Source organism: Tursiops truncatus, chromosome 5 (assembly GCF_011762595.2).
Source record: "Tursiops truncatus isolate mTurTru1 chromosome 5, mTurTru1.mat.Y, whole genome shotgun sequence".
Classification (NCBI taxonomy): Eukaryota; Metazoa; Chordata; class Mammalia; order Artiodactyla; family Delphinidae; genus Tursiops; species Tursiops truncatus.
Window position 1 is genome coordinate 118,754,741 of NC_047038.1, and position 27,923 is coordinate 118,782,663.

Sequence of the window (27,923 nt, forward strand, 5' to 3'; positions counted from 1 at the left end):
GATCACTGGAAGTTTCACGGGATTATAGCTCCAGACAGCTTGACTTCGACCTCTGGAGATATCCTGATCCAGAACCTCCCAGCTAAGCTGCTCCTAGATTCCTCAGCCATAGACACTGTGATAGCATCATTGTCTGAAGTTGCTAAAGTTTAAGGTAACTTGTTACGCAACAATAGAGAACCAAAACAAGGCTTAAGAAGTATTGAATTTGAAGAGGCTGGAATGCTGGAGAATAGGGAGAGGATTTTTTAAAGAGTTGCTGATGTGCTGTGAGTCCCACCATCCTCCACAGGGAAGACTGAGGGATATCATCATCCTCAAGCAGAGGGACAAGGGTTTCCAGCAGAGCCTTTGGGACTGACAGGTGTTCTCTGGCTTTACAGGACACCAAGACTCAGGCTAGACCCATGCTTGGACATGACTAAAGGTAAGAGGCTGTGGTGCATTGCTGCTCTGAGGGCAGGATGGTGGTGGCTCTATTGGGAATGGCTTGTGTGCCCAGAGTTTGTCACGGCAGAAGAAAAACAAATGATTTTACAGACAGATGTAGGCCAGGTGTGAGAAAGGGCCAGCGGGGAGATATCTCAGTGACTTTGACCAAAAGAGACATATAAAGAAGCTGTAGAAATTAATATTAAGGCTCTATATGGGGTGGACCACCACAACTAGGAACTTAGAGGAGAGGAAACATTTATCTCATTGAGGAACTGCAGGTGAGACACCCCCTGGGAATGAGGGGATCTCCACAGAGCCCAGAAACATGCTCCAAGAAAAAGAGCCAGCACTTAATATGTGATGCGGCCAGGAGAAGATAAGAACCCCACCTCTTTTCTGTGGGAGAGGAAACCACTGGAAGTTAAAGGCAAGAGGCAAGGTGAGAAAACCAGGCAAGCAGCTGAGCACAGCACCCCTCCCACACCAAGGCTGAAGCCCTGGGGGAGGGAGAAGCTTCAACACTAGGAAGCTTCAGAGTTTTGACTATTACATGAAACTGTAATTAATTAATGAACAGGTCCCTGTGTTCCGCCCTTTAACGCAATGCTTCAATGATTAAAACTAAATTTGTCATTTAAAATTAATGAAAATAACAGTATATCATACCACAGTAATGATATCATACAATTATCAGCACAAGGGAAATTCTACAGTTCTATAATAACTCAGACCTTCAAACCCTGGACTGCTGCTGAATGGCACCAATACTAGGGTAGACAACATTAACTCCAGCCTCACTACTTAACTAAGAAATCAGCTTCCAGAACCAAACTGACATATAACCTAGCACACCATATTTGTTCTACCAAGTATGATCTCATACGGGCTGCCCTAAGAAATATAATTTTAAACCATTTTTTGAACAGATAAGCCTTGACTGGAATAAAGCTAAAAATTAAGAACCTTCATGCATTTTGAGGAAAGTGTAACATACCATTAAATAAAGTTGGCTTTCATTTTTCTTCATCCCAACATCAGATATTCATTGATTCAAAAAAACTTCAGATTTTTTATGATAAAAATAAGTAAATAAAAACAAACAAATAAGGTTTGGCAACACTACCTGTGAATATGATACTCTTGATTACAGAGATGTAGTCTTCAGGCTCCTGCTCAGTTGAGATCTCCCATCTGCCTCCAGAGATATTTAATAATTTGTAAAGATGATCTGAACTCTTCAGCCCACACAGCAGAGTAACCACACTTTCTGGTGAACGCAGTACGTTTTCTAGAAACTGACATTTCTTTGAAGATAGGTTTTGAAGCAGGCTATTTGATAATATCAAAAGTTTACACTTGTAAGAGTTTAAACTTAGCAATTCCAAATCCCGAAGAGAATAGTTCTCCAAGTGATATAACAGGATTGCTTCCCTTTTCACAACATGTGAAAAAACTTCTCTCAAGTACAAAGCCCATTCTTCAGCATCTTCTTCATATATCATGATGATGTCTTTTGCATTTTCTGGAAAGGAGAAAATAATAAATTAATTTTCTTATATTTGACATGCTAACAGCAGGTTGTATTATTATTTTTCAAAGAATTAAATGTACTCTTTAGGGAATAAATTAATTTGCTTATACCAGAGACCAAGAATATAATTCATATTATCCCCATCAGAATCCTATGGGAGTAAAGTAATCCTTCAGATGCAACACAGAGTTCATGCTCTGTGCAAGGGTACACTGTACTCACTGCACAAATGTTAATCTCGGAAGCTCAATAGAAATAAATGAGAGGCCTTGAGATAGAATGGAAAGAATATTCTGTGGGATTAGGGATGCTGGGCTACTAGGCATGGCTCTGCCAGTAACCACAAAATTTTACCTAGATTATGGTACTTAATTCCTTTCAGCCATGTTTCTTCACCAACTAAATGAAGGTTTAAAAAAAAAATAAGCCCTACCTAATGAATCGGATTATTCTGAGAAGAAATAAGACAATTTACATTAAAGGACTTTAAAATCCTTCTTCTAGGTAAAGATGGGTACATCAAGACAGAGTACATAACTCCATGGCCAGAAAACCAACAAGATAAAAATTTTTTAAAAGAAAAAAATTCAATAGCAAAAACCAAATAAAGGGGGTATTATCTCATGCCATAAACTAAAATGTTGTTGATGAAATAAATCAGAGGTTCTGGTGAGGCAGTACTAATCGTAAACCTATCTCACACCCTAAACCAGCACTGATGAAAAAACTTTTAAACCACCCAAACCACCAGGGTGGTCATGAATCTCTTCCCCCGCTGGAAACTGATTGGGGGTGTCTGCAGAAGCAGGAAAGGCTGAATCCTAAACAAGTCAAGGCTCAAAGCTGAGTCAGTAAAGCCAGTCAAATTGCACAGGAACTCAAGAGCATCCCTGGGCATTGGAGAGGGGCCTTGCAGACAGGGTCTCATTAGTGACTACAATCCACCACCTCCAACTTGAGAGTCACACTGACAGATCTTCTTCTCCTCTTTTCTCTCAGGCCATAAAAACTGACTGGAATGTAGATTTTGTCTCTCAAACTATAGCTTGGAGGGAAAATAAAAAGTAGCAATTAGGGAGGGGAATTTAAGGAATAATTTACCCACACAATATTAAGCAAATAGAAAGCCTAGACTGAGCTAAGAGAATCGTGAGCAAGATGAAAGGATTAGCAATACAAATTCATAGTTATTGAAAGAGACGATGACAACAATATTAACAATAATAATATATATGATCATCATAATAATGAAAGTAACACAGCATGAAAAGACTAGCAGGAATCATAAGCAGGGAAGAGAAACACAAGAAAAGTTCCTCACAGTATTAAAAAACCACTGATTAAATAAAACCAAAGTTTAAAGACATACTGATTTGATATTTTTAAAAGAATCATTTGAAAGGGTATAACAAATAGATAAAAAGACAAATTGAGAGCCAAAGCAATACCACTGCCCAGATAATAAATTAGAAAAATCAATGACTAGCTTAGACACAGATAATATTTTCATTTCTGGCCTCAAAGTAAAGCTTCATATTTTCATAGTAAACACAAAAAGAGAGAATAAAATTAAAGCAATTGGTGAAAAATCTGATATATATGGGGAAGAGCCAAAAAAGGAAAAGATTCAATATAAAGATAATCCCAAAACCTGAAGTAGAAGAAAACAAAAGATGCATTAAAAGTTTTAAAATATAATTTTTAAAATCCTTAAAATATGGAAGAAAAATGAACCAATTCTATGGAAAAACTGTTACAGAAAACATCTTGATTAAATTTCACTTGGTTTAACGATTATTATAAAACCTCTTCATATATCTAGGAAAGAAAAGCAAGTCATTCAAGAGGAGAACAATATTGGGTTGGTAGATTTTTTCAGAGCAATTTCAAAGGCATATTATAATAAATTATAAAATAGCTCTTACAAAAATAATTTTATAGTGTATTCATACTACAGAATATTGCACAGCAATAAAAAAGAATGAACCACTGCTACATGCAACATGGATGAATCCAAAGATATAATGTTGACTGAAAGAAGAAAAAGTATATACTGAAGGATTGTATTTATTAAAAGTTCAAAAATAGAAAAAAAATTCATGGCGATACAGATCAGAATATTTGGGAGTGAGATTAATGAATGGAAGCAGATAAAAGGGAGCCTGCTGAGGTTCTGAAAATGTTCTATATCTTGATCTGAGTGGTTGTTACACAAAGTATACATATATATAAATCTGTTCATCTGTATATCTTAGATTGTGCATGTAAATTATATGGCAATTAAAAAGTAAATTAAAGTATCAAAAGAAAAAGGAAGTTTCAGGATGGTAGCTATTCAAGAGGCAAAGGGACTTATAATAGATGAATGGAGCATTTTGGGAGGGAGATCCAAAGAAAATAAAACGATCGTAAGATTGTATCATATATTTGAAAATTTGAGAAAAAATGCTAACAGAAGTTTGACAGTTCTGACTGGACATTTTGAAAAAAATTAAAGATAGGTACATTATAATCTTTTACATGTAAAATACAAAAGAAAGAAGAAAAATTAATGGCAGAAAAACAAAGCAAAACAAAACAAAAAAGAAAGCAGGATCATTATATACTATTTGGATCAACAGTGCAAATGTGTACATAATCATTGTATGGACCGGATATTTATGTCCTCCCCAAAATCCCATATGTTGAAATCATAACCTCTAGTGTGATGGTATTAGGAGGTGGGCCAATGTGAGGTGATGAGGTCATAAAGGTGGAGCCCTCGTGAATGGAATTAGTGCCCCTATAAAAGAGGCTCCAGAGAGGTCCCTTGCACTTCCTGCTATGTGAGGTCACAGAAAGAAGTCAGCAATCTGCAACCCCAAAGGGGGACCACACGAGAATTTGACCTGCTGGCACCATGACCTCAGCTTCCAGAACTGTGAGAAATAAATATTTTATTGTTTAGGCCACCAAGTCTATGGTATCCTGTTAAAGCAGCCTAAATGGACTAAGACAATCATAATAATGTAAAATATGACTAATGATTTAACTACAAGTTGAGATTTAAATATACTAGAGAATAAGGAAAGAGTCTGATAGACTAATAGATTGAAATCCTTATCCAGCATATTTCAGAAAACAATAGGTAATGTTAGAATTAGTAAATCAAGAAATAGTAGTATAAATGTGTCTTTCAGAAACATGAAATAGAACAACAACAACAAGATAATTTGAAATAATGAGGTTCTTAAGGTTCCCATAGGGAATTGAATTGTGTTTGGGGAGGGAGAGAGCAGAGAACTGCTGCTTTTCATTATAGGTGTTTTATCATTGTTCAATATGCCTGTGTAACTATAATCCAAATTTAAATAAAGAAAAAAACCCAGTCAGCAAATAGAAGAACCAAAGTAAGCAAAATGAAAATGTAAAAACTTTGGAAAAAAGAACACATGGTAAGTTGAATACATCTACATACGGATCAAAGACTAAGTATCAAGGGGATTATGATGGCACTACAAAATGCAAATGTTAAAAATCTTGATGAAATGAAAGTATCCATAGAATGGGAAAACTGAGTATTTGTGGAGGAGAAAGTATAAAACACTAACATCATCTTTCATAGAATTCAGCTATTTAACACTGCCTAAATTTGAATAAAAAGTGACTCAATTCTTCTACTATTTTTTGTTTCATCATTTTTCTTAAGCAATAATAAACTTGGAAAGTATTCCGAGTAAAAAATTTTTATGTGAAAATGAACCTCCTTTGGTTTTACTTTATATTACTTTAAAATAAATTATTTTATTTAAAAAAGAACACAGAGTATTTCTCACTTTTAAATAATCCTGCCCATCTACTCAAAATACACCATAATTCCATTGACTGTTAGCAACAGTTGTATGTGAGAGATAAAATTTTGAGAGAGGTATGATTTCCTTTTTCTGACTCTTCCATATAGCTTATATTTTTGTTGTAAAATTGTATTACTGTATAAAACAAAGTAATCATTCTTAACAATTTAGTTTGTAAGGTATTATCATGAGTACAAAGAACAAAACACCAAAACTCTTATATTCCACACTTATCTTTCTCACTCTGGATATAGAGCATGTATTTTCTATACCACTGATGTAGCAATTAACACCACAATGATTTTGAGAGCTTTTGCATTTTTATTGAATTATCTATATCTTTTCTCATGATATAAATAGTATCCCCAAGGAAGATGCTTCCTCTTTCAACTCACTGATTCCTACACAATGCCTAGCACAATTTTTTGAACAGATATTCAACAAAAATTTAAAAATAGATTTACATATACAGAATGAGAAAAAATATCTGGCAGAAAACATATGGGAATCGTACACAAGTTGTGTAGGAATCATCAGCATACTTCTGCTATTCTCTATGTAGTGTTTCACCCAGCCTCAATGCTAACTAAATAGTTATTGAACACACACAAACATAGTGTCATAATTCAGTATTTTTATGTTTGAGGAACAGCAGAGGAAGAGTTTTCCTTATATTGCATATAGCCAGAGTAAACTGCTGTTTAGTTATAAAATAATTCGGGTAAATATAAAACTAATAATAAACTATTGAGTGCTTAAAATAAACTAGGACTCTTGTTGTTTTATACATATTATTTCACTTAATTCTCAAAATTTACCCTTTTAAGGTACAAATGTTACTCTTATTTTACAGATGGGAAAACTGAATCAGTACCGGAATTAGGACTCCAATGCGGGCAGTCTGACCCTACAGTCTGTACTTTTAACCTTTAACAGTAGAGGACACAGTAACATTATCTAAAAGATTAAAATAGATTCTTTGCAGTGATATGAACTAGATTAGTCTCTATGAAGCAGCCTACGAGTTAATATCAAGTATGCAAAGTATGTGAAAGCTCCTCTGGTTTCCCATCAGGGAAAAAAGAGAAAATAAACCATATACTCCAAGAGTATCGTTGTCTATGAAGAACTCACAGAACTTCCTTCCGGACTCTAAAACTTAAATCAATAAAATTATACATTAGGCTATGAGGATGCATTGAAGTACAGAATGAATACTGCCACATTATATGGTTGGATATCACACTACCATAGGAAATCAATTCTAAAGACAATCATAACCTATCTTTCAAAACTTCCCAAGAAAATTAGACAGGAAGTCTCTCGCATACTCTATGGCCATTTTTTCTTGTGCTGAAATTGTGCCTTCCTTTAAAATTTATATTTGACTTGTACTTAGTAAACTCTGTTGGACAGTTTTCAGAAACTAAGACTAGCATTAAGTGTTAGCCCTTTCTTTTCTATGGGTTAAATGATCTCAGGCTTTTACTCTTTAATTTTCTCAAATATTATTTATTGAGATGTTCCATGGACCAGGTATGTTCCTAAGCATTTAACATGCATTACTTCATTTAATATTCATAAAACTGTATGGAGTTGGCCTTGTTATTTTTATTTTACTGATGATCACATTGATTAACTTGTCACAGTTATGAAGACAGTAATTGGTCTTTAGGTTACCTTCCAATCTTTTTGTATGAAAGCATGTTGGGTCAAAATACAAAAAGTTAATAAAGGGGCCTTATTCTAGAAAACAGCTTGTCCTTGAGTAACAGTTACATTGTAGACTCAACAACAGTTCTCTATGATTTCTCAAGAGGAGCCTACTGGCCTTGCAATACACTTAAACTAAATCAAACCTAAATCATTATTCTGCTTGTTTAAGGAAGGTTACTGTCATTAATGTTGGCCAGATTTTATAGGCTGTGAAATGAAACAATAAAGGATGAACCTGAAATACAGAAGCACAAAATGTTCATTCCTGGAAAGCGTCATCAAGATAAAGGGAAATTGCTATTGAAGATGCCATTAAGGTCTGCAAATAAATTATTTAAAATGTAAATCTCAAGTCTAGCAACATAAAGGACAGCTTATACTACAATGGTAGGAGCAAAATAGATCTAACTACTATAAAGTGTTCTTTCAGATTCCATAATGATGCCTTATTTATTTATCTTACAAAATACTGAACAAATCTCCAAGCTTGAAGAAAATGTGTATTAATAAGTGATATCAATAATTGTTTTTGCTATGAGAATGAATTATACTACATATTGCCAAAAGAATGAGACTGGCCATACATCCAAATCCTTCCTATTATATATGCACAGCTCAAAATGACAGATTTTCTTCTTTTTGAGTAAGATCCCACCTCTTACCCATGTTTGTGCATAATGGAGAAAGATGGCATGATGCACGTTTTCAATATTATATTTTTCTAACTGGTAACCAAAGTGCAGAAGAAACAATTACAAAGAAATGAGTTATAGCCATCATGGACTCAGTAGTGATAACATGAACATTAATCTTGATCTAATCACACACAAATATATATCATTACTCAAATTATATAGTAAATATAACTGAATTGGTCTTATACTCTAATTTGTACTCTAACTAGTACAACAGGGGAACAAAACTGAGGAAAATTTCCAAAGGTATTAAGGTAGCAAAATACACTATAACTCATATTTCTACTCCAGGAAAGTTGATTAATTTCACTTATTCATAGCGGCAAAAAGTACCAGGTGTTTTCTGTATATCTCTGTGTAGCAGATACTGCTGATACACAACCCACATCTTCCTGGCCCACTAGCTTCAGCTTGATGCTCAGCTATTAAGCACGCTGACCACTTCCAACCTCTGCTCTGCTGCCTGAGGACTTTCTCTGGAGCTGAGGGAGCTTCCTCAGCCCGTGTGCCTGCCTAGCAACTCAGAAGTGCTGGGGATTTAGTGCGCGGAGGGCTGGGAGGCAACCCTCAGTCAATGAGGGATGGAAGTCAAGGTGTAAACAGGTCAGCTTCCCCATCCCTCAGTGGGACAATTCTGAGGTTTGTTCTACACAGTAATTAGAGGATTCCCAGTAGTATTGAATTATAACTGCTCATATTATTCTGCTTATTAATATACACAGTATCGGCTTTTCTCCCTTTCTTGTCTCACATTCCCAATTCTCTGACTAGTGCATCATGGACTCATCTTTAAATAAACTGCTTGTACTCATGTCCATTTCTTAGGGTCTTCTTCAGGGGAAATCTCTATAAACATATATGTTAATTAACTTAGTTCTTCTTTTCAAATACAGGAAGGTACCAACACATTTTAAGATTACACTTTTCAGCTATGGTGAAGAACAACGACCAGCAAAAATTATTTTTATACAAATGCAGACCTTCCCCTTTCTTTTTCCTTTTAAGATGCAAATAAATGCTTCTATGCTTCACAGAACCTTGAAAGATAATTTTTCTTCTTCTTTTCTGCAAAGAAAGCATGGCGTTAATTGTTACAGGATTATTTTGCGAAGACCTCCTACCCCTTCATATATAAACTACAAATGTTCAGCTCCCACCTCTATCACTTTTTATCACTAATACAAATTGTTAATAGTTCATTTAAAGAATTATAAACATAAAAGATACTAGATCTGTAAGGAGGTTTTAATATGTTTCAAACTTATTTAGTTCAAATTTATGGAATTCTATTTCTGCAATGTCCATACCCTCTCCCTCCTTTTATTGCCACTATAGATTACTGAATTGGACAACACTGACCATAAGACAGGCTAAGAGAAGAATACTGTGATCAAATAAACTATGACATATTACAAATTTTAAGATGAATTCTGATTTCAGAGATTTGACTAGCCTAAAACAAAAAAACATTATCAGAATCAATTAAATATGGGAGTAGTATCCTCACAGTATCTTAGGTGCTTCTCATTTCTCCAATTCACACTCAAGAATGATCTCCTGGGACTTCCCTGGTGGCTCAGTGGTTAGGAATCCACCTGCCAATACAGGGGTCACGGGTTCGAGCCCTGGTCCAGGAGGATCCCCCATGCCGCAGAACAACTAGGCCCGTGCACCACAACTGCTGAGCCTGCACTCTGGAGCCCGCGTGCCACAACTACTGAGGCCCGTGCGCCTAGAGCCCGTGCTCCGCAACAAGAGGAGCCACTGCAATGAGAGGCCCACGCACCGCAGAGATGAGTGGGCCCCTCTCGCTGCAACTGGAGAATGCCCGCATGCAGCAACGAAGACCCAACGCAGCCGAAAATAAATAAATTTATTTTTAAAAATATTGGAAAAAAAAAAGAATGATCTCCTTAGGACCTGAATATTTTTTTTTGATCTCTCCAGACTGATTTCTTCCCTATGGATTACATCACCCAGGCTCCCATGCCCACTCCAATGGAAAGCACCATCAGAACACCAGAAGGTGAGAGAAACGAATGACAGGGTTATTTATCGGTCCTGTCACTCACTCCCCCATTCTAATTTTAGCAGTGGCCATTTTCTTTTGTGGCTCTTCTGTGGCCTTTCTTCCGTGGTTCCAATTTTCATGCATCTCTAGCAACCATCTTTCCTCCACTTCCCTCACTGGCAGCGTAAAGGACTCCTGCTTATTCTTCAAATGCTTCACTGGCCCTCTCTGGGTTCTTCAGCCCTGCACATCTTAATAAATAATCACTTTATTAAAATTTTTCAGTTAAAAATCTTTGATGGCGGCACTGTTTCTTGCTACAGGTACTAGGAGTGACCAGAGGAAACAGACTCTATAAGATGGATTCTGGAACTGGATTGCTCTCATAGTTGTGGAGAACACAAGCAAGCCCTCATCAAGGGGAAACAGTACACTGACAGTGTATGGCATGCAGAAGCACCATAATGACATAATGGTACAATTGGATGGAGTGTCAATGGAGGGGAAAGTTTTAGGCGACAGAGTGTCTGTGGTGGCAACAGGGATTACAGATATGGATTTGGATATGGATCCAAATGTCCCTGGATCTTTTTTAACCAAGTGAACCTGTAGTCCTTGTAAAAACAAATACACAAAAACAAAATAAAATTAAAAGTTTTCAGGAACCTCACTGGAGGCAATTGCCTTACAAGCTATGTCAACTTTTCTCAGTAACCATGCCAGCATCCCTCACTGATTGCCTTTATTATCAATAACCAAAGTTAGATCCCATAAGTGAAAGGAATATTCTAGAGAAACTATTTCAAACACAGAAATTATTACAGGGCCTTGCCAATATATATCAGCATGAGTCTGGAAAGTATGTATGGCATGGATTTTAAGAGTTATTAGACCAAGGAGGGCAAAACAGAGGATTGAATCCAACTGAACTCGTCAATATGGTTATACTCATAAAGGAGTCAGAATGTAATGTGTTATCTCAAGTACCTGAGTGGCATTAACAGTCGATAGAATGTATAATTAAAGCTTGGACTCTGTAATGGCCTACAATCAATGTGATTACAATGCTAGAACTTGCCTACCATGATGGTGAAAAGAGGTCAAGGAGGCAAATTTTTTCTGTAAAGGGCTAGAAAATAAATACTTTAGGCTTTGTGGGCCACATAGGATATCTTCACTTTCTTTCTTTGTCCCTTTCTTTTCTCCCTTTCTTTCTTTCTTTCTTCCTTCCTTTCTTTCTTTCTTCTCTCACCTTTTCTCTCTCTTTATCTTTCTCCCTCTCTTCCTTCCTTCTTTTCTTCATTCTTTTTCTTCTCCTCCTCTTCTTTTTCTTTTCTTATAACTCTTTAAAATGTAAAAACTATTCTTAGCTTACAGGCTGTACACAAAGGCGCCACCAGCTGGATTCTGCTTGTTGGCTATAGTTTGCTGACCCTTGCCCTAGAGTATTCCGACATCCCCTTCACTAAGCATTAAGAAATTCAATCATGAGAAGCTCTGTACTGTCTGTCCTCTGTAGCCTGGAGACGATGACAACCGGACCTCCAGATTGAACTTTTTGATGTCAGTGGGGGAATAATGAAGTCTGGGTTGGTAGAGGATAAATGGCAGCACTTCATTATCACAGGCAATTTAAGTAATCAAAGTGTTTTTCACTGCAGGGATCTGTTATGGTAACTAATTGATCTGAGGGTCCTTAGGAATGAAATATCTGCATAGCCTATGAAGGTTCGATTTCACCTTTATAAACAAAACAATTCTAGGTTTGAGTGCAGAAACTGACTTAAGTTACAACAGTGGAGATTCACAGCCTCCTGTCTGGCTTATAGACTCAGAGCCCATTAACTGAGGCAAGACCAAGTCCCTTTGAGAAAGGATTCTTCTTCTTCTGTGCTGCTAAACATGTATACAACGTATCTTCTCCCAAGCATTCCCCAGAGACCTGCAGCCATGTATACCACCATTTTCGTGGACCCAAAATGCCCAATAGCACATTGGCAAAAGGGAATTTATGGAAGTCAGGTGTAATGATAAATAACTTCTTGCCTTGGGGGTGTATCTAATCATGGTTCCAGTGGGCCCACAGAGATATCCTGTGGGTTTTTAAAGCCTGGAATGTATGTGGCAATACATATACATAGCAAATGGCAGAATCCTTACAGAGAATGAGGATATTTTGGGAGGAAGGGAAAAAATATGTCTCTGGAACTGTTAAACCCCAAAATAGTAAACAAAACCAAATACTACGTGCCTTGGGTCTGAAAATATATTGGCACTAGGCCAAAGTGAATGGTTGCTGCATTACAACCCTGGAACCCATGGTCGTCCCTGGAAGAGAATGGTGAAAGGAAATTCTCCCAGGTGGCAGAACTTTGGGCAGTATCTCTAACTGTCCACTTGCTTTGAAGAAAAGGCCTGAACTATGGATCTACTTTGAGTAAAAGAAGAAAGAGTAGAAAAGAATATGCTCATTTCATTAACCCTAACTAGGTTACTAATTAAGAAAATATATCTTGGAAACATGAGACTACAAGTTACTTTTTTTCCATGCAGTGATATCCTTACATTCTTTGTGGCTTAGACAAAAGCAAGTTAGATATACACCACATTAGCCAATGCAAATTTTATCAATAATAAAGACAACATTCGATTTCCCCTCTGCTTTATTCTTTTTGTCTTATTTCTCAGTTGCGTAACAACTTAAGCATTGAAGAAGGATATTTATTGTTCCATCCCCACCTCCATCCTCGATACAAGTCCCTGACGTTTTTTACTGAAAAGTGGCTTTGTCACCCATGCTAAGCAGCCCAGCCCCCAAGCGCAGAAACTGTTTTTAACCATACAGTCTAGCTGTGTTTTATCAACAGGATGCCACAAAGACCAGTGACAAAACCAGACTGAACTGGCTAGATTCAATATAGTGGGCAAAGCAGGCTGAAAGTCACTGCTTTCCTAGCCTTGATTTATCTCCCTGTTTCCATACCAACCCCTGAGAGCTAAGGACACTTTCCCTGATTTACCTCTGTGTTTGTTTCAAAAGTACCTGGTGTCTGGCAGAGATGTTTTGCAGCTGTACGTTGAGAGACATATGCTTTGAGAGATAGACAGTGGTCAACCACCCGGAACCAGCTCTGACTTGACCACAGGGCCGCGCCTGCACAGATGGAACCTGAAGGTGTCTGAAAGTTACCTTTGCTTCATTACCATGCTACAATCTCTGCCCAAAGGAGGGGTTTGTGCTCTGCCAGGCACAATGGATGCCGTGTTTACACACGGAAGTAACTTGGAAGCCTGTGCGTGCCCAGCGGCCCCCAGCTACCCCCAGGAAATCTCGGCCCCTTTTCTAAAGCCCTGATGACCTGTCTGCCTCCTACCCCTTAAAATTCCCTGACTCCCCTCCCCTCTCTCTAAAGGGGAGAAGGTGCCTTTAGAGCATGAGCTCTCCTTCTCCATTCCCATTCAAGCCATTGAATAAAAGCTTGTCCTGCTCGCACCAAACTCAGTTTCGTTATTGGCAGCTGGAACCCGAGCAGGAAAGAATTCGCTGACCCAAGCCAGAGGGGCTTCAATGCAGCTACAGGGGAGCCTCGCAACTAATCAGGTAACAACACTTGATTGTAAATGTGCCACATTTCAAAGTAACATACACTGAAATCCCATTCAATTGTAATAATATACAAAGTACATTCACATGAATATTACGATATGTTTTTTGCTATTCAGAGTGTTACAGTTTTAAGAAAAGTATTTTAACTCAATATAAGTCAAAAACAAAATTTTATACTTGAGAAGACACAAGTTAGAAAGTTTGAGAGAGTTGCCCAAGGTCACACCAATGGTAGGTCACAGAGGCGGGCTTAAATCCCCATCATCTACTGCCAACTCTGGTTTGGGTATCAAAGCACACTGCAGGCAATGTTATTGAGAAAATGAAATAAAACTGCGGTCCTTTCCTTGGGCTTTTCAGTAGACAGAAGCACATGATCAGTTGATCAGATTAAAAAGAGAATTGACTTTAGTTTCACTGGCAAATCTAATTTTGCTGTCCTAGTTCTGAGCAGGAGAAAACTGTGTTGGCATTCCCTTGTTTCTTTGTCTCCCTCACTTCCCATCTCTACCTCTTCTTTACAAAACACAAGATGGTGGCAATGGTACGAAAAAAGAGCCATGATTAAGTAGCCATGGCTAATCATGGCTTGAGAGCAATGACCAAATAGTTTATAATTTTCTTTCTGAATTCCTTTCACGAAAACGAATGCGTTTTTGTCACTATTACTGAAGTATATAAACCAAGGACACAGTAAATACACTCCATGTTCTCAATCTTTAGTGCAATCGTGCAACTTAATTATACTGGCAAGTGTTTATCGGAAAGACACTAATGTCTCTCAACAGTTTTATTATGTGCAGAATTACATATGAGGTCACAATATAAGAATATAACTGAGTAAGAACGTACCTTTAGCAAAACCCTCTGTGGAAAGTTTATCTTAAAATTCACATTTTTCTGTGGGCATTGTAAAATATCTTAGAAATGGCTAGAAAACTAGAATACATGGACATACTGAAACAAAGAAGAGAATGAAGTTCTGCTCATTCGTTGAAAGCAATACCAGCAAGCATATAATCCCCCACCCTTTCCTGATGTCTGCATCCTCCTGTGACCATTCTTGACCAGAAGGGAAATAGGAGACAGAGCAAAGTATGTCTCCTACCACTTGCGGAAGCAATCCAAGGTCTATTGGGGCACATGCTCGCAGTAATCATGAGTTCTGGGTAGAGATCAAGCAATTGCAAGTGATCAAAATACTGGGTGCCTCTATAGAAGTCCTCAACTCCATTACAGCACTTAATAACAGCCACACTGCCCCATTGCAACTTCATTCTTTTCTCATCATGTGGTCAAGGGCCTACTTGCCTCAGAACTACTTTGGGAGTTTGATAAAATCATTATTTCCTGGGATTGGTACCAAGGGAAGAATCATCCATTGTGCAGCTAAACACTGGGGAAATTCTTATGTCTACTCGAGTTTGAAAATTGCTCTAGAGTCATTTTTATGCTGTTAGTATTTCTAGTACCATACTTGATACTTACAACTCAAGTTTTGCTGATGTAAAAAAAGAAAATGAAGATTTTAGTCTTTCCTAATGAGGAAAAAAAAAATCCAAGTGGCTTATAATGTTATTTACTAAGGAACTAAATGCATGTGCATAATTCAATTCACTAAAATCATTAACTTGTTTGCTCAAAATCTGTCTTATTTTACCAAAATGATTTTTGTCATATGAGGGCCAAATCACTTATTTCCAAAGAATACAATATTTGAAATTACGTATCTAAAATTTAGATTGCAATTCTGAAATGAACATTGTGTTTATGATGTTTATCCAAAACTATAAAAAGTAATATAGATAGTGATGGGGGCAGATTTTATAATATAATGTGTGGTTAAGTAAAAGCAATTTTATGAGTATTCTACTTCATACTTTTATAAAAATTGTTATTTTACTGTTATTAATTCTCATGTACCAGGTGTCATATTAGGAAAATTAACAGCCTAGAACTCAGGGACTAACCAGGTTACAAAAGCTAACGTTTAAAAAATTAATGTTCAATTACTTTACCTATGGCTAACATTTTGTACAAGATTGAATTCCAAACTCTTTTCTGAACTGAAATAATGAAGCATTGAGAATTCCTGATGGGACTGCTTTCATTAATATTCAACATTTAGAAGTGTATAATATAATAAGATCTACGTAGAAATTCTCATAAAAATGTAAACTACTAGACAAGGAAAGATGATTTTAGAAAATGAAGAACTGGGAAGAATTATTACAATTTTTTCTATATTCCTTCTCTCTTATTAAAATGTATAAGGATACTGTCCATCAAAAACTGAAGCTCTATATAATATAAAAGTTTTAAACACAGAGCTATGTCAAGAATATACCATATGACCCAACAATCCCACTACTGGGCATATACCCTGAGAAAACCGTAATTCAAAAAGAGTCATGTACCAAAATGTTCATTGCAGCTCTATTTACAATAGCCAGGACATGGAAACAACCGAAGTGTCCATCACCAGATGAATGGATAAAGAAGATGTGGCACATATATACAATGGAATATTACTCAGCCATAAAAAGAAACAAAATTGAGCTATTTGTAATGAGGTGGATGGACCTAGAGTCTGTCATACAGAGTGAAGTAAGTCACAAAGAGAAAGACAAGTACCGTATGCTAACACATATATGTGGAATTTAAGAAAAAAAAAATGTCATGAAGAGCCTAGGGCTAAGACAGGAATAAAGACACAGACCTACTGCAGAACGGACTTGAGGATATGCGGAGGGGGAAGGGTAAGCTGTGACAAAGGGAGAGAGAGGCATGGATATATATACACTAACAAACGTAAGGTAGATGGCTAGTGGGAAGCAGCCGCATAGCACAGGGAGATCAGCTCGGTGCTATGTGACCGCCTGGAGGGGTGGGATATGGAGGGTGGGAGGGAGGGAAGAGATACGGGAACATATGTATATGAATAACTGATTCACTTTGTTATAAAGCAGAAACTAACACACCATTGTAAAGCAATTATACTCCAATAAAGACGTAAAAAAAAAAGAATATATGAAAATAAATGTTTTACATTTATTCTTAAACAATTTTAGTAATCTATTTTATGTATTGAATCTGGTTGCTTAATTACTTACACTTAAATATAGTGTAGAGAAAAAGCTATTCAAATACTGAATTTTCCCTTATATTTTTTTCTCTGAGCTTGTAAGAGTAAGATAATATTAGTATTTAAAAATTTTACCAGTTGAACTTGAGGAATTCCTATATATTAATATAGCTTAAAATTGTAAGCAAAGTTGAAAATCAGCAACATATACTTGAAAATATAGACACAGTTGGAGGATACAGTTCTTTCATTGGAAATTCTTAGTACCTCTGGACAGTCATATTTAACAAGACATCATCCTTACCCTTCAATGATCCTGATTCTCACTACGCTAACATTTTATAGTTCTCTCTCATCACTTGGATCTTCAGATCGGCTATTTTGAAATTCAACAGGATAACTTACCACAATTATCCATAAATACCATAATGTTGATTTAAAATGCCTCAATATCAATTCCCTAATTATTTATACTTTTTATATGTTTACTTAAAAATCATTTAATGATTATTATAAAAAACAATTGTTCAGACTTTAATATAAAGATTATGAAGCACAATTCCTACCCTTAATGGGATTTATGTACTAAAAAAAGGAAATGGATCTTTACAAGTTACCTTAATACAAGGTAGTTTATTTTAGTATTTCATTAAGACCTGTGGCTAAAGAATCTTATTTGTCCTAGGGTTAATTAGAAACACAGTCTTGGAAACAAAGTGCCAATAAATCCTTAAGTATCATAAAATGCAGAACTGAACAATGTATACATCCAAAACAACATTTAACTTTTACAAAGTCTGTTTGACATAAAAAAAAAATCTGAAAATGTATCATGAATCAGTATGCAAACCACTGTGAACAGTATAAGACCATACATAAAATGTGAGCTCTTTCACATATGTACACACGAACTTACAATTCCAGGCAAATATCATCAATACTTATTTCTTAGTGAAGGGCTGTGGTATAACTATAATTTTATTCTTATCTTATTCTCTATTTTTCAAATGTTCTACAATTTACTTTTATAAGAGAATACCCCTAAAACTATTCCATATGGTTCCTTTCATGGCAAAATAGCCTGACACCAACCCAATTTTTATCATTAGGAGAAAATGGCATCAAAATAATTCCCTACTAGTGTTAAAAAACGGTTCATGTTCTTGGATATTAAAACAAAGTGGGAGCATAGAATAACATTAGTGACCTTTTACAAGGAGTGCCCATCTAAATCAGTTGTCTTTCAGTCTATATTTGTCTATATTTGTCTATATTTGTCTATATTTGTATAGACAAATATGTATATTTGTCTGTATGTATATAGACAACTATATGTATATATAGTTGTATATATATATACATATAGTATATGTATATATATGTATATATATGTATATGTGTATGTCTATATGTATATATATGTATATGTATATATATGTATGTATATGTATATATATGTATATATATGTATATATATGTATATGTATGTATATGTATATATATGTATATATATGTATATATATGTCTATATTTGTCCTCTGAGCGGTTGAGACGGAACAGAGCTTTACGTATTGAAAGCAGAAGGCATCTAGCACCAAGCCTAGCAGAAGTTTAGCCAAATATTTCAGGAACAGTCCTCACTCCATCATTTTAAAGTTCTTCAACCTGGTTAAGTTTTTTCTTGGTTAAATTATTTCTCTTTCTTTACCTGAAAACGTGGAGATACTGACCCCAAATTCCTAGAGATAAAATACTAAATCTGAATGCCGGGTTCAGGCCTGGTATCCAGCATTGATATGCATGGCAGTGGATGATGACGATGATGATGATAATTATAATTATAATTAAGGCTACCAAAATGTAGTGAGTGCCTAATATGTGCCAATGACTGTTCTGGTGTTTTACAAGCACTGATTTCTTTTAACCTCATTGCACCCCTGTGAACAAGTGCTCTTCTTACCTCATTTTGCACTTGTGGTGGCTGAGGCACTGAAAAAGTAAACACCTTGCAGAAGTTCACATATCTGTACTAGTAAAAACTGTAAGAGCAGCAGTGGCCAGCAGCATTAACAACAAGGATTATTAAACTGGTAAAACCATCGGATGGGAACAAATAATAATGGAGCTTTCTTTTTCTGTTTCTCTATTAAAACAACAGTGAATTCCAGAGAGATGTTTCAATAATGAATAAGTATCTATCTTACCAAGGATGACTACTGAAGGGTTACACTGATATCATGTTTTATAACAGCTAATTTTTTCATGGTTACATCCAGTGTTTTAACTAGGCTGATGGTGTATGAATGTTTGATGGATAGGGTCTTATCTGTGGTATTCATGCAAAGAATGAAATTCTTTGCTCCTGTTGAGTCCACCTGTGTTTAGAAATCTGTATTAGTTTCCTAGTGTTGCTGTAAAAAATTACCACGGACTTAGTGACTTAAAAGCCACAGAAATTTATTATCTTACAGTACTGGAAGTTAGAAGTCTGAAATGAGTCTCACTAGGCTAAAACCAAGACATAGGCAGAGCTATGTTCCTTCTGGAGGGCCAGAGAATAATCCATTCTTTTGCATTTTTCAGCTTCTAGAAGCAATCCACAGTTCTTGGCTCTCGCCCCAATCCTCCATCTTCAAGCCAGCAACATTGGGCTGAGTCCTTCTCATGCTATTGGGTTGCCCAAAAAGTTCGTTCGGGTTTTTCCATAAGATGTTACAGAATACAGTACGTGTCCCCAGCAGCAAGAGACACGCTGCCTTGCTCCTTCACGTGTAAGGACCCTAGTGAATATACTGAACCCGCCTGGATAATCCATGATACTCTCCCCCTCTCAAGGTAAACTGGTTAGTGATCTTTAACTTCATCTTCAACCTTAATCCTTTTTTTGCCAGGTGAATAACATATTCATAGGTTCGAGGATTAGGATGTAGATATCTTTGGGGTGCCATTATTCTGTCCACCACAACATCTGAACACTGCTTTCAGCTCTGGTTCTATCCCTTCCTTCCCCAAAGCCTTCTGAATTAAAACAGATAGATATACGTGCAAGTATACTTTCTGCTTCTCCTCACACAGTGTTTGTAGGATAACCTTGATTAAAAAGCTTAAAAGATCATTGTTTAAATTTCTTATTGAGTCAAAGCAAATGATACATTAGAAGAATTTTCTAAGAGTCAATTAGCAGGGGTTTGAAAATTCCTTTGAGGATGCAAAGCATTAGGCACATGCAAATTATTAGCCTTGCATTCTTAAAGTACTCTACTGCAGGCATTTTACAATACATTTTAATCACATATGTATTACAGCTTTCATTATTTTAAATACCCTGACGGCCTTCATTAAAGACATTTTTTCTAGCATTTCATTGTAGATATTTCACTTCCTATCACTTCATGCATCTCCAAGGACCTTGAAAGTAGCAAAACTTTCTAAATTTTTATGATTATCGGTTGGAAACTGTGGTTGTCTATTCTTTCGCTTGTAAAGAACGTTTCTAAGTGGATCTATTAATAAGTAACGATATCATCTTCTATGCTGTACATGTTTCTATTAAGATGACTTTCTATATACATGGCTACTTTATTGATTAAAAAATGGGAAATGTTCACATGGGAGGAATATCTGCCTGACATGGATGTATATATGGGTTTGTGTGAGAATGAAATGAGTTTACTTCAGAGAGGCATACAGTGGTCAAGAGGCCAAGCTTTGGGGTAAGGCTGTCATGAGTCCAAATTCGGCAAATAACTACCATCTCTGAGCTTGGTTCCCCCACTTGTAACATTTGGATAATACTACTTATGAAACTGGTTGTTGTGAGAATTAAATGAGATGAAGTATGTGGAGCATTTATCATAGTGCCTGACACCTGTCAGCTCTAAATAAAGCTTCCTTTCAATCTAATGGAAAGTGAAATCTGTCTTTCGAGACAGCATTTGCCAGTGGGTGGGATGCAAACTCCTGGGACACTGTGACAGCAAGTCACAGAGGGAAAGTCATTCCCTTTAGAGTACTTCTCCAATCCTGACTCCTTCAAGGGCTATGTCTCAGTTTGGAGCTCCTGTGAGTTCATGAACTCCAACACGATCAGAGACAGAGTGACCCATGTGCCCAGAGCTTATCCTTAGCTACAATGTTTTCAAAATTATTTGATTTTCAATCTGTTTATTTGTATGGTCCCCTTCTACTTACGGCAAGTGATGATGATATTTCATTTACGGTAGTGATGTAATTTTTTAAAATATATCATATTTAAGCTAAAAAAATTTAGCCTAAAGAAAAGCTTTTTCTTAAGAGGGAGCCAAAAATTGGGGAAGGTCTTATGAGAATGACTGAAATTTGCAAAACTCGGTCCCTAGAGACCGTACTCATGACTGCATTCTAAAATGAGTGGTGACTTTCTGGAACAGCAGGTATGCATCAGGAATCACCCTGAATACTCAGAGAAAACACTCTTAGCCGTTGCTCGGCCTGCATACTGGTTCTCATGACTGAATTATTCAGATCTATGCAGGCTGAGGGGTTCTGAGTCACCTGATGTTGAATTACAGTGAAGATAAAAAGAAACAGAGCTATTCAGCTTGTCCCATCCTATTTCACTTAAATACACTCCCTGAGGGCTGGAGCCAACTTTGTGTATATCCCTGGACCCTAGCACAGGAGATGCAGAATAAATGAAGGAAAATTACTCCTACACAAGAATATAGAGGCATTAGTCCACTCTTTCTTGACAAATATCCTCACTCCCAAGTGCCTAGAGAAACCAACTTTAATTTCTGTAGTGTTTTTCTTTTAAGATAAGAGATACTAATTGAATTACTGTTATGAGCCAATCATTCTCCTGAATAACTGATGTTATCATCAATATACATAATGCCTCCTGGGCATTGGAGAGGTTGCATAGCTTGCAAAAGAGGAAGGTCCATCAGTGACAGAGCCAGGATTTGATCCTGTGCTTATTTGACTTCAAATCAAGCTCTATAAAAAAAATTTTTCCTATGTTCCTAAAAACTATTGTTTTATTTCTTTATTATTTTTAGGTCCAATTTTTCTTTAAAAAATGTTATATACATACAGGTTAAAAAAAATGTCCCAATATGTAAACAGGATGAAGTCTGGGCAGTACACTGAAATGGGATTTTATGTTTCTTCCTTATATTTCCCAAATTTTCTACAATCAAAACCATCCCCAATGTGTCTTAGAAGAGTTAATAAAGTTAAATTTTTTTGTTGTTGTTGCAGGGCCCATAAGCATCTTGAAAGTGTTAATTTACATTGTCAATGTTTAAAAAACAATATGGCTGACAACACTAGGGACATGCTTGGCTATAAAACCCTTTCCAAATATTAAAACTGTGCTCTTTCCACTGTATCATGATAAATTCAAGGGACTAAAGTGACATAAGCATTGGAAAATGTCTGAGAACACTGGCAATATAACTTAAGAAATCCTAAGAAAAACATCTGGGAAAGAGAATCATGATTTAAATGAAGGTTAAATTATAATTCTCATTTATAATCATAATTTAAATGACAGTTAAAACTTAAGCAATGTACAGCATGGTGACTAAAGGTAACGTGGTGACTACAGGGAACAATACCATATTGTATACTTACAATTGACTGAGAGAGTATACATAGTTTTTAATTGAAATATAATTGACCTACAATACTATGTTAGTTCCAGTTGCACAACAAAGTGATTTGATATTTCTGTACATTACAAAATGATCACCATAAGTCTAGTTACCATCTGTCACCATACAAACTTATTACAATATTATTGACTATACTCCCCTTGCTGTACATTTCACCCCATGACTCATTTATTTTGTAACTGAAAGTTTGTACCTCTTAATCTCTCTCACCAATCACTCATCCCCTCACCCTCCTTCTCTATGGCAACCACCTGTTTGTTCTCTGTACCTATGACTGTTTCGGTTTTGTTATGCTGCTTAGTTTGTTTTGTTTTTTTTATAAAAGTGAAATCATACCAAATTTGTCTTTCTCAGTCTTTCTTTAAATTAATTAAAACAATCTTGTATGGACAATGATCTATTCTTTTATCCAATAAATCATTGTGGATTTTCTTCTTTTTCTTTTGTTTTCTTTTGTTTTAAAACATTGTGCAACAGATTTATATGAGGAGAGAGCACAGCTGACATATTTACAAATGTCATATCACCAAATAGCTATACAAATGTAATTTTAAAGTGCATATACAAATAGTAAATATATTAAAGCTACAATGCTAAACGAGTAAAACTATTAAAAGTAAACATAGAAAAATAAAAACTAGAAGTACATACACTGCTTTTTTCTACTTTTTCAGTCTTTGTTACATATTTTCAATTATGTGCATGTATTATTTTAGAAAAAATAATGAAGCACAATGATTTAATCTTCTAGACATACATGGAGGATATTAAATTTCATTTACTTTTAAACCATAATCATACTCTTTCTGTTTGCCCCAGAATATATTTTAATTAAATATTCTTAGTTATATTAAATGGTTATAGAAATCTTAGTAAAAATACTAAACTATTAGTTACCAGATTTATAAAGTTAATATAATATTGAGAAATGCCTTAAAATTATCTTTGTGTAAAAAATTCTATGAGGACTTTCCTGGTGGCACAGTGGTTAAGAATCCACCTGCCAATGCAGGGGACACAGGTTCGAGCCCTGGTCCAGGAAGAGCCCACATGCCGCGAAGCAACTAAGCCTGTGCACCACAACTCACAACTACTGAGCCTGTGCTCTAGAGCCCATGAGCCACAACTACTGAGCCCGCGTGCCACAACTACTGAAGCCTGCGCGCCCTAGAGCCTGTGCTCCGCAACAAAAGCCACCGCAATGAGAAGCCCGCACACCACAACGAAGAGTAGCCCCTGCTCGCCACAACTAAAGAAAGCCCGTGTGCAGCAATGCAGACCCAATGCAGTCAAAAAAAATTTTTTTAATTGTAAAATTTATAAAAAATAAAAAAATAGTTCTGTGAATTTTTAAGACTTTTTTTCACGATCAAAGGCAGCTCATATGCAAACCAAACAATTGAGAAAGAATTTGGAAACCAGGGTGGTTATCTAAGGGCAGATATAGGACTCCGAGGATATTCAGAAACAGGGCATTCAGAAATGGCTTCACCTTTATTTATCCTTTTTCATAAACTTAATTGGCTACTCTAATGTCACACTTTGTACTAGCAAATCAGGAAGCATCTATTAATGTGTTTTTCTCTGCTGAATGGATGCCAGAGGTTACCCCTTCCTTTAGATAGCAACCAATCTATTTCAGTAATAAAAGTCATTGTCATATTAACAATGTTTTCTATGTGGGCTGTTAAGTTAGTCAATCTCCAAGACATAAAATTCATTCTCTGTCTAAATTATTTGCATTTATATCAGTTTCTGTTGTTTTAGGTTGAAAAATATTTCAACAGAAATTTATTTGGGTGACTCTTAATAGCCCATACGTTTGCATCAAACATGTGTTTCATTGACAGACATTTCTAACATGAAGTAATCTGTTTATGGCCATGTAGTCAAGATGCTCTTAATTTTAGAATGTTCTGATGAATGAAATCCCAATAGTTAAACAATGTGAAAGCATCTACATAGCTTACATGATTACTGAGATAGTGGTAGGTTTACAGATATAACATGTGAAAATATCTGTAAAATCATTTGCTCAGTTAAGATGCACACGTTATTTAAATATCAACCTCATAAATACATTCCAAAATATTATTATGTTAGAATTCCCTGTGTACTTTCCCAGTTCCATTTCATTCACACACTTTCCTTTCCCTAATAAAGAATCACCTTCTGATTTTCCTCCCATTTTCTCTAGCACATCCCGTAATCAAAGGTCCCACCTGAATGGTCAGAATTAAAAATAAGAGAATGAAAGAAATCGGCCAATTGTGTGTGCCCTACTCAGTCTACCAATGCCATTTCCCTACTGTATAGCTCCTTCTGCTTTTATTTCTATTATAAGCCTCCCTCCCTCCCACTCTTTCAAAATGTGGTCATCAGCAAAGGGTCAGAACTTTATTTACATAATGGAATGAAGAGACCGAGGAAAACAGCTAAAAGGAGTGCAACCAGTCTCTGGTTGAAAGAGTCATCCTCTCAAGAACTCATTGCCATTTAACAGGGATGATAACTTTGTGCAGAAGGACTTACTTCTCTACCAGTGTTGAGATGACAAAGCATCCCACGGTTAAATATATTTGTGAAACAATAGCTTCAAGGAGATTGAAGAGACATTGTTTATTGCAGAATTTCTCAGGCCATTTTAATGTCCTAATATATATATTCAAAACTTTTTCCTCCATAGAAAACTTTTTTCCAAGGAATATATATGCTATAGAGCAATATGGGCAACACAGTATTAAAGGAATAAAGCCCTGGAAGTATGAACTCGGGTTTTTAAGGTATTGACCATCAGGTAAGAGAAGTATGAGTCACCCTTCATAATGTCTCACATGGCCACTCACCTACTCACCTCGCAGCAGCCATGACGGCCATCAATTACAGAGCACCTGCTCTGCTGCAAGTATTACTAAGTGTTCTTTCCTCATTTCTTGGTGAGGTACAGAGAGGTCCTGTAACAGTTACCTAAGGTCATATGACTAACTACTAGGTGATTCAGGTAGGCTTTAAACTCAGAATGAGGAACCTAAGCCTAGATTTTCATATGCACCAGATCAGAAAATTATTCTCAGAGGTCACATAATAAAGTACTACATATGAGCATACTTTCTAACGAATCTTCTATATTTTCCCAAGGAGAGGCAGAAATGAAATGTGTGTTAATTGCTAACTTCTCGGAAGGCTGGCTCTCATAAAAAAAATAGAAAAGCTGTCCCTTTCTCTCCATAATTATAGGAACTGTAGGTTACTTAAAACTAGAAATTTGCTTAGGGGCCCCTTTCTGTTATTCTCCTCACCCTTAGAGGTCTAGGTGAAACACTGTATAGATTTATACCCTATAAGGAATACACTGCTCAGACATAATTTAAACAATTTCAAATATATCACTAAAGCTTTACCTATACAACTATATCAACTATTATCTAGCTATATGATGATATTAGAAATGCCTTTATCACAAAAGTTAAGAGTCAACTACAGTATGATCTGAGTCAACTACATTATGAGTCAACTACACTATGATCCAGTTTTCTGTGTGTTGTTTTTTCTTCATGGGGCCGGGGAGGGGGGGGGTATAATCTATGATACAGTTGTGGACCAAGTCTCCTCCAAGGATAAAGCAATGAACATTAACTACATTTTTATTTTTGAAAATATAATGCTTAAACAGAATTAAATTCTCAAAATGAGAAAAATGTTCTTTACCCATCAACTATTTTTCCTCAAGACAACGCACAATTCACATATAGAACCACAGCATTTGTTTTCATAACAGATCACAGGTTTCATCAAGTTCAGTTTGTAGTGAATCCCCAGAGAATCATGTGTTTGAGATATTACAGTGTTTAATGTAGTGTTGAGAAAAATTAAACAGGAGAACGGAAAGAACATTTATATGAGGCTCTCAATCCTGAGATTCATATGTATGTGACACCAGAAGTGCAGGGAATGAGCCATGTAAACACATCTCTTCCAATAAAAGTGAAAGCTGAATACCAGCTTATGCTGAATGTAATAATATTTGCCTTTTGCTAAGCACCTGTTATGAATGCTCCAGGCACTTTACACACAGAATTATATTTAATCATCATGATCCTAAAAAATAGGGTGCTACCCAATCCAGATATAAAAGAATTGGATCCTAGATAAGTAATCTGTTCAAAGTCACACAAGTAAGTGACAGATCCCATATCTGAGTTGATATAGGTAAGACACAGATTATCAGTACAGATAATCAACTCACAAAGGTGAACACAACTTGTAGCCTTAGTTATCGTGTAAAATAACATTTATCAATGTTAAATTAGAAAAATGTATAGGAAACAGGTGAGAGATTAGGAAAGTAGTTTCCTCTATAATACAAATAAAATTTTTGATAAATTGTAAACTAATATTCTATAGGCATATCCAAAGATCTATCTTAAATTCCTTTTAAAAAGGCATTGTGTGTCTTTTTTAATTTTAATATCTTATACAGTTTAATACTAATAAAATTTCAGATATTCTCCTTCTCATAATTTCAATGCAGAGGTCACATTTTTCCAATTAATGATTCAAGGAACTAATTTTGTGATAAAATATTACCTGGAAAGACATTTCAAATACAGAAAGTAATGACTTGTTACATTTGTTCACAGGAGCACATCAGGAAAGTTCAACCTTCATGTGGTTGTAACATGAGTGAGTGGAAAGTTTCCAATTTTGTCAATTGATTTAAGTAACCCAAGTTACTATATACTTCTGAAACCTAGGACCTTTTTCACACAGAATTTTCTTCCCAAATTAATCCAATAGAATACTTAATAGAATTTCAAGTTGATTCTCCCCAAATCGGTATATGCATATAATGCAATTCCAAAGAAATGAAAGGCTTTTGTTAGTGCAGATCCAGCAAACAGGAGATGGCTTATAAGCCAGAAATTCTTAGGGTCCTGACGCCAGTGTGTTTCAGGTGCCAACATCTGGTTCAGTGCCTTCCAGATTCCCTAGCTTCCTGATGGTGATAAGAAAGCAGTCACCACCCCATTTGCCCCTACCCCCTGCTCCAGCCCCCCACCCAAGCGGGACACTTAGGAAAACTGTCCCAGCCTACTTCCAAACTCCTTACATCAATTATGTAAAAACTCAATTCCCGATCTTAAAGTTCTTTCTGCTTAAAACTGCTAGATTATTTTCTATTAAATGCTTCTAAACGTGTTACACAGCATCCCAATTGTTTCATGGGAAGGAAAAGTGGACAAAATAATCTCTAAATGCAAGTGGCAAAACAGAAGAATAAATATCTATTAATAGCCAAGAAAATAAAGGAAAAGGAGATTTCTTGGGAGAACTTTCCTTAGCAGATATTGGC

General features: G+C 36.0%; 1 protein-coding gene across 6 annotated transcripts in view; it reads right to left on the minus strand.

The window, feature by feature from the left end:
- The window catches only part of BANK1 (B cell scaffold protein with ankyrin repeats 1), a 444,955-nt gene that overhangs the window by 282,793 nt on the left and 134,239 nt on the right, over nucleotides 1–27,923 (minus strand). For all 6 annotated transcript variants that reach the window (XM_033857365.2, XM_019926480.3, XM_019926477.3 and 3 more), the window contains one exon: nucleotides 1,559–1,957. In XM_033857365.2, the coding sequence (XP_033713256.1) occupies nucleotides 1,559–1,937 (379 nt within the window). In that variant the 5' untranslated portion in view covers nucleotides 1,938–1,957. The remainder of the gene's footprint in view (nucleotides 1–1,558; nucleotides 1,958–27,923) is intronic.